At 36.2% G+C, this 8,751-nt stretch overlaps 1 protein-coding gene across 1 annotated transcript in view; it reads right to left on the bottom strand.

Moving 5' to 3' along the window:
- SMAP1 (small ArfGAP 1) overlaps nt 1-8,751 on the bottom strand; it is a 157,352-nt gene that overhangs the window by 55,828 nt on the left and 92,773 nt on the right. Inside the window, exon 5 of the mRNA XM_008569232.1 lies at nt 8,039-8,162. Coding sequence (XP_008567454.1) covers nt 8,039-8,162 — 124 coding nt within the window. The remainder of the gene's footprint in view (nt 1-8,038; nt 8,163-8,751) is intronic.

The raw sequence follows: 8,751 nt of genomic DNA on the forward strand, positions 1-8,751 counted from the left end.
GCGCGGTCGGCCGGTGGGCGCTGTGGGCGCCCCGGTCGGCCCTATATAGGATCCGACCCCGCGGTGGGAGCGCTGGCCACGGGCTCGGCCCAAAGCGATCTCTTTTAAACTAAGAATATTCCACCAAGGCATACACAAGAAACCAGTAAGAGTGTGTGTACACACACACACACACACACGAAGAATAACTAAATACTTTTTCTCCTAAATTAGATTTTGTGTTTTAACAGGGGGAAGGAAAAAAAAATTGATTAAAGAGAGCAGCAACTAAGATAGGTGAGAAAACAGTTTGAAATACTAGGGTATTAGTCTGTTTCTGTTGCTTATAACAGAACACCTGAATATAGAATTTATTTCTTATAGTTTTGGAAGCTGGGAAGTCCAAAGTCTGGGGAACACATCTGGTGAGGCCCTTCTATAAAGAAGCAGGGTGTTACATGGCAAGAATGGATTGAGCAAGAGAGCGCTAACCTGTTCACTTTCTCTCCTTTTAAAGCCATCAGAACCTCTCCCATTACTCCATGAATGGACCAATCCATTCACAATTTAAACACCTCTTAGAGGCCCCACTTTTCAATTACCATAATAGGATTTCCTACTCTGTTAACACTGTTATATTGGGGATTAAATTTTAATGAGTTTTGGAAAGACATTCAAACCACAGTGAACAGACAGAACTCCGCAGAATTCTGAAAGCCATCTTAAAGGGTATATTCAAATGATGTTAGGAATTTGCCCCTATGTTCAGTAGGTGGGATATGGAATTTTAAATATAAAGCTTTTTATTGCCAGAAGGTTCACTAGAGATCATCTAGGAGAACCTTATTTAATAAAGGAAGAAAAGGAGGATCTGAGAAGTTAAGTGACTTTGCCAAGGACACCCAGAGCAGAAGCTAGAGACTGGCTCTCCTCCTGACCCTGCTTTTTCCACTGCGATTATTTCTCATTTGTGGAGAGGTGGAAAGGGGTGTGTCTCCACAAACTTGGTTGCCTGTTTCTGTAAATAAAGTTTCATTAGTACACATTCGTTTACTGCTTTCATGACACAAGGAAGGAGTCGAGTAGTTGTGAAAGACACCTTAAGGTCGATAGCCTAAAATATTTACTATCTATTTCCTTATAGAAAAAAGTTTACTGACTCCTCCTACATTAAAGATTTCTTAACGTATGATCATAACTTTCAGAATGTAATACATAATAATTATAATGGATTATAATAAATAGTAATACAACCAGAATCAGAATAACAATCACGCTTAAAGGGTTTAACTTTTCTTCCTTGGCAAAGAACTATTTTTCCATTTTCCATGTTTTAATACACAGACTTTTAAGAAAAGAAAAACTATAAAAGTTAAGAACCTTCCAAAGGAGAAATTAAGATCTGATTATTTAAACTAAAAAAGAACTCATATAACATTCCTTTAACAGATTACTCCTCATCTACATGAACATACTTATAGATGGTTGGTTATTAGACAGATAACCTAATAGATAAATCTACAGTAAGTGAATTAGAAATGAACAACAAAGAACTCATATAACATTCCTTTAACAGATTACTCCTCATCTACATGAACATACTTATAGATTGTTGGTTATTAGACAGATAACCTAATAGATAAATCTACAGTAAGTGAATTAGAAATGAACAACACATAAAAGAGTATTTTTTAAAAAGTCAAATTTATACACAATTTTCTACCAGTATATCTAGAACACAAAGGAGAAACATCTACTTAAATGTCTCTTAATTAATCACTTGATTTGTTAAATTTTTAGGTTTTACCTTTCTCCTCCCAGAAAAAAAAAGTAAACATGGCTCCTGCTGACCTAATTAGTAACAGAGGCTGGCATACCACGAAAAATGTAAAACTTCAATGAAACTTAAGTAAAAACAAAATATAATTTAAAGAAAAGTAGAGGACTACTCAAGGGAAAACAAGTTTAATTACAGGAGGAAGAAGTCACTAACTAGAAGCTAATAAATCAATAAAAGTTATTAATTCACTAGTTACGATAGGAGGAAATGGGGTTATATATAACCAACAGTTATTTTTTAGGGCAATCTGGACAGTTCATTTTGAAATGATGTACAATGTACAACAGGACTAAAATCTGCAATAAGAAAGGAAACTGAAGACATACATGTCAAATCAAAATACAAACATACTCACATAGGACTTAGGACTTGAAAGCAGAAGACCTGGATTCAAATCCCTGAGCCATCATACCACCAACTGCTAACACTGAGCAAGTCAAAATCACTTCTGTGTGACTTGGGGTCCTCTAGGATTTAGTTTACTTCTTTATAAAAGATTTGGACTAAAGTAGGAAGGTTCCTTCCAATTCCCAAATTAATATATTTTTAAGTAACCATTTATTAAGCCATTTCTACGTGTCAAGAATCATATAAATGGCTTTAAATAAGTGGAATTTAGAAAAAGGATTCTAGAATAAATAATCCCTAGCAAGCATTTGTCTCTTAAACACATGAAGAGCTATAGGATGGAGTTTATCCTGTGCTGCCTTAAAAAATAAATAAAAGCCCTTATTTTTCCAACCAGACTCCATAAATTCTCCAACTAAACCAGGTGATATTAAGCAAATCATATATTCTCTCTGAATTTTAGTCCTCCCATCTATAAAATGGGACCAACGACCACCACCACCTTGTAGTTCTTGTGAGGAATAAACATAACACACGTAGATGAAAAGTTGAAAGCTTTCCTTTTGATGTCAGGAATAAGACAAGGATACCTTCTATCAAAATCAGCCACAATAAAGCTGAAGAGAAAAGATATTTGCAAACACATAACTGAAAAGAGACTAATATCCTCAATATGCATATATATGTATATAGATTGCTACAAATCAATGAGGAAAAAGGCAATTTAGCAGAAATATAGGCAAAAGAGACCTGAGTCAGGACTCCAAAAGAGGAAATTCAAATGAGCAATAAACATATGAAAAGGCACTGAGCCTCATTTGTAATCAAGGAAATGGACATTAAAAATATAATGATACCATTGCATACTCAATACACTGCAAATACTAAAATCCCTGATAACACCAGGTGATGTAGAGAATGTGGAGTTACTTTGATAGTAAAAGCACCTTTGGTATATATGTTGGAAAAGTGTTATACTGTAAAGCACTACACAAATACAAGACATTGTAATTTCAGTATTTGCCATATGATATAAAAAGAGGAAAGAAACAACCTTGGTCCTGGTTCCAAGTTTTAAAAGAAATTCATAGCAAAGATCCATAATTGAGGACAAGAATTAGTGTTGGGAAAATAGAATAGGGGTACAGTTGGGTGTGGTTTGGCACATCTTTGTAAGCAAATTGTGTGTGTGTGTGTGTGTGTGTGTGTGTGTGTGTGTGTGTGTGTGTGTGTGTGTGTGGAGTTAGTGCGCATGAGCACCAATGTATCTTTTTAGTTTTGTTGCTATTCTTGTGTTCTTCAGAGTTTGTGAAGCAGGCTGGCCGGCAGTCAACTGCGTTGGGCAGCTGCTCTGTGCAAGTGGCTGTGCTTTCCAACCTGCGGCTTCCAAGAACTTTTTTGCTGGTTACCTAACTCATAGACCTGCGTGTGAGGGGTCGGGTGACCCAGACTGGCATGTGAAGGGTTTGTGACCCAGTCTGTGAACGGGCTTGAGGGGTCTGTGAGCTCCAGACCCAGCCCTATCCCAACAATTGGCCCAGTCGGCAGGATTACTGGCAGATAAAAGAGCCTGACAACTGGCGTGGTCCTGTAGCTTTACAATTGGCGTCACGAACAGGATTAAGAGATCCACAATTGGCGATGTCGGCAGGATTACGACATTAGCCTAGCGTTACAATTAGTGATGTCTTCAACTACAATTTTAAGAACAGTAGAAAAATTCTACATTATTTCTCTTATTAACCTTTTATTATCCTCAATAAAAAGCAATGAGCATAAAAGTAATTCACAAATCAGTGAAAGCATCTGAATAGAGGGCTAAACTAACAGTGTATATATATTGCTTTACAGCAAAAGGAGAATACATTGATAGAATTGCCAGAACCTGGGTAAAAAGACAGTTTATATCTAAGGCTCCTGCAGACAAAATTCTCTAAAACCATCTGTTTCAATAATGCTTTTCAGGAACAGGATATAAAAGTCAACATAAAGTTGAACTTTCTGAATATCTAAACTGTTAAAACCTAAAGAGCAATCTGTATGTTTTAGCCACCAGATGAGCATTGTCAAAATTAGCATTTTGCCATGAACATTAAGGATACTAATACAATCTAGCACAGATTTTTATATCTGCTCAAGTGCCTGGACTTAAGGAATATAAGGAAGATGTGACCCTTTACGAACAACCAGAAACATTACCTATTGGTTTCTCAACCATTTTCCAAATCAAAACCTTCATTTCCAAAACACAAATACCACTCATTAAGTACTTCCTATGGACCAGGTACGGTGACAAGCACTTTATTGTCTGATTTAATCTCTGCATAATTGTCTGAAACAAATGTCATTACTGTCATCTTACAAATGAAGAAACAAAATCTTAGAAAAATAATGCCCAAAGCAACACAGCTATCAGTGGTCGGGCTAAGGAACTACAGAACCCAAACTCAAAGCCTTACTACTCACTGCAGTCCTGTAGAAATCTGCTATTTATTATTGTTGTTATTCCTTACAAAAACAGCTAATATTTACTGAACCCTTATCATGTGCTAGGCACTGTTTTGACTCATTTAATTCTCAGAACAACTTTATTAGGTAAGTAATATCATCTCTACTTTATGAGTGAAGAATAAATGAGATGTGCAAAAATCCTACATATATTACAAAATGTTTTCTAGATACTAGTAAAGTTTTGTAAGAAAAGCAATGTGATAGGGCCGGCCCGATGGCGCACTGCTATAGTGCGCCACTTGGGAAGCACGGCGGCGCTCCCGCCAAGGGTTCGGATCCCACATACAGACCGGTTCCCGCTCACTGGCTGAGCGAGGCGCGGGAGCAACACTGAGGGTTGCGATCCCGTTGCCGGTCCCGGTCCGGTACGGGGGCAACACTGAGGGTTGCGATCCGTTGCCGGACATGGAAAAAAGACAAAAAAAAAAAAAAAAAAAAAAAAGCAATGTGATAGAACTTTCTCACTAACATGTTGAGGATGAGTTGCTCCATAAACTCTCGAGGTTATTAGTTATTTCTACGATCTTCATGTTTGTTTCTGCCCCAAAATTCGTATGTTGAAATCTAATCCCCAATGTGACGGTATTAGGAGGTGACGCCTTAGGAAGATGATTAGGTTAAAAAGATGGAGGCTTCATGAATGTGAGTAGTGCCTTTATAAAAGAAGCCCCAGAGATCCCTTGAGTCTTCCCACCATGTGAGAACATAACAAAAGGTGCCATTCTATGAACCAGGAAGTGCCCAGGAAGTGAGCCCTCGCAAAACCTGGAATCTGCTAGAGCCTTAATCTTGGACTTTCCAGCCTCCAGAACTGAAAATAAATTTCTGTTGTTTATAAGCTACTCAGTCTATGATATCTTGTTCAAGTAGCCCACACAGATGAAGACAGAGGAAGACATGAGTGGAGAAGAAGTCTGATGCCCTAATCACCAAAATTAAATCAAATTAGCTACATTTAATAGAAGGAAAGCATGATTTGATGCTCTTTAACACTGGAATTTTAGCTGTCAAAATAGGACTATCGTCTACTATGATTCCAGCAATGGTATTATGACACAGGCTTTGAAGTAATATTAACAGCATGGGCTCTGAACTCAGATCACACAGCCGGACCCACAGATGACTCCCATCAACAGAACCAAAAGCTGCTAAAAGATCAAAGAGTACATGAGAAACTAAGTTGTTTTAAACTATTTTCTCAGCCAGAACAAAATAGAACAACACTTGGTACTATAAAATAATAGTTTCTGAAACTTGGTTGTTATACATACAAATGATATAGTGAAATGGCAGACCTCCTGTGCAAGAAAACTGGTATAAACATTCAAGTTCTATAAGACAGAAAAGTACACACTGGGTTCACTATAATCAAACTATACTTGAGTGACTTAAAGACATAGTCTCCAAAATTTTTGATTATGTACTCCTACCTTAAAAAGATATGAGCATGTATACTCTACCATATATATATATTTACTTACAAAGCATATAGAACACTATAATATATACGTTACAAAATATATAGAAAAGTAGATACTTTAAAAGGATTAAAAAAAAAAAGCATGAATAGACATTCTAAATGGACTACCTGGGATACAGACACTAGACTTTGGAGACCACTGAATTAGACCACTGCTTTCTGAGATATGGAGATAAAAGTGTAACTCAAGGGTTTTCACCCTCTTTCCCAGGTGACAAATATCTTCAGGGTAAAGTTTGAAAAGATCAAACTTGCCTTTGGCCTCCTTCCACTTTCTCATGGCATCCCCCACACTTCTATAGTGTTCCTTACCTGAGACTGCCTCCTGACCTAAGTCACCTACAACACTCAAATCATCCAAGCCTGAACCCTGCATTTTACGTTCCAAAACTGTCCCTTACCATCTCCTCACAAAATCCCCTTGCTCTGCTAGTAACTCCCAAGTTCAAGTGTTCCCACCTTTCTATTCTCACAGCTCTCCTCTTGTCACTCAACACACAGCGCTGCCTTTCAACTCTACTTCTTTCTCTCTCTCTCAAAACTATACTCACCTTTTCATTTCCTCTGTCCCAATTTTAGCACATGTCCCCATCATTTTATTCCTGAGTTAAATAAGTTCTCAAGCCTTTTCCTCACCCATCACTAAACAATTCACTCCTCACAGAGCCAGTAGAACAGTGTTATAATATGAAAATCTGATCCTGTCACAACCTTAAAACTTATCATTAAAATGCCTGAGCCTTCAGAATAAAGATCAAACTCCTTCAGTGGGCTCACAAGAAGGCTCCTCTCCTACACTTTCTCCCTATCCTGCTCATATTTCAGCCATGCCATTCTACTTGCAACTGTGCTTGGCCCAATATGTTTTTTCACAAGTTACTTTCTTTATTTGGAATATCTCCTAATCCTTATAATTAGAGTATAAGACACATCAAAAGTATGCCTCCTGTATTAATAGCAGTACAGAGAGTGTACCTTAGCTATCAATATGTTTTTTCACAAGTTACTTTCTTTATTTGGAATATCTCCTAATCCTTATAATTAGATTATAAGACACATCAAAAGTATGCCTCCTGTATTAATAGCAGTACAGAGAGTGTACCTTAGCTACAGCACACATTACATTTCATTATAAACCGCTGTATCTGTTATCTGTTTTCCTCCAATAGGCTGTAAATTCCTTAAAGGCAAGGGCTGTCTTTGTTATTTGTCTTTGTACCACTCATGTCTAACACACCATTAATCAAGGAGTACACATGAGAAAAATGACAGTTAAAAGAATGCCTCAAACTAATTTATTAAGGTCAGTATAACAAAAGAAAAAAAGCAAAGAGTCAAAGGAAATTAAAGTTCTCAAATATGTGTAGGGATAACTTTAAAAATATATAGTGGTAGTATAAACACCCTAACAATCCCCACCCAAAATGCATTCTAACAATTATCACTGATGATTCTAAACTTATGATCCCATACTACATACATTTTATCTGTATGATCGTCACTATTGCTTAAAAAAAAGCTAACTTTTTTTTTGAGTGCTTATGGCAACAGAATTATAGAAAGAAAAGATCTTTAATCAAAGAACTTCCTATAGATCAAAGAATTCAACAATAAACTATAAAAAGTTCTTGTTAGTACAAGGTAGTAATGAACACAACAAAAAACTAATTGTTTCTTAACTGTTGATACATATCTACGGCATCAATAAATTAGTCATTCTGAAATTAAACATAGATGAAAACCCTTTAATTATAACTTTGGCATAGGAAAATATTCTAGAAATTGTTGTATTAACACTTAATACTGGGGATCATTCAAAACATAAGCAACTATTATAGCACTCCTAAATAATAGCACATTGCAAAAGGAAGTTCATTTACCATTGACCATTACATAATGCGGCTGACTAAAACAGTACCATACCTCAAATTTGTTTTTCTCAACAGCAGCTTGCAGAGAAGGAGAGGATACCAAAGGCTGAAGAGGAGCATCAGAGGAGGAAATCTGGAGTGTAGACAAAAAGTCAGGAGAAAAACACAAAAAGAAGGTAATCAGAATTGATAGGCACAGAAAAGAAACAAAAAACCATATATTTCTGAGATACGGAAGCACTTAGAAGCACATTAACAAAGGAAAATAATGCATCAAGAAGGAAGCATTGTTTTTTAATTTCCATGTGAAATTTCTAAAAGTATTTAGTACAGAATAGTGTATGACTTAAAATGGATTTCACTAGCACTCAGATAAGATAATAACAAAAGTATCTGAAAAACAATTAAGCTTCTCAGATAGTTAATTTTAGTCAGTTACTATTGAAATACTAAGGTTCTGAAGCATGAAGACATATTGTCCCAAGTAGCAAGAAGGCAAAAATGAGTTTTTGTTTTTACTTATATTAACTTTTAGGAATGAAAAATAAAACAGAGCTAAAATTGTAAAAGTTAATTAAAATTTTAATCATCTGTTTAAGAAAACATGAGAAAGGCTGGGAGAAAAGGAGTAGATTAATGTAATATAATAGCTGTGCAGCAGACACACTTATTAAAAAGCAATTTATACACTTCCTTAAGATCAGCATGCAAACACCATTTCC

This window comes from Galeopterus variegatus, unplaced genomic scaffold, assembly GCF_000696425.1.
Source record: "Galeopterus variegatus unplaced genomic scaffold, G_variegatus-3.0.2 Scaffold481, whole genome shotgun sequence".
Classification (NCBI taxonomy): domain Eukaryota; kingdom Metazoa; phylum Chordata; class Mammalia; order Dermoptera; family Cynocephalidae; genus Galeopterus; species Galeopterus variegatus.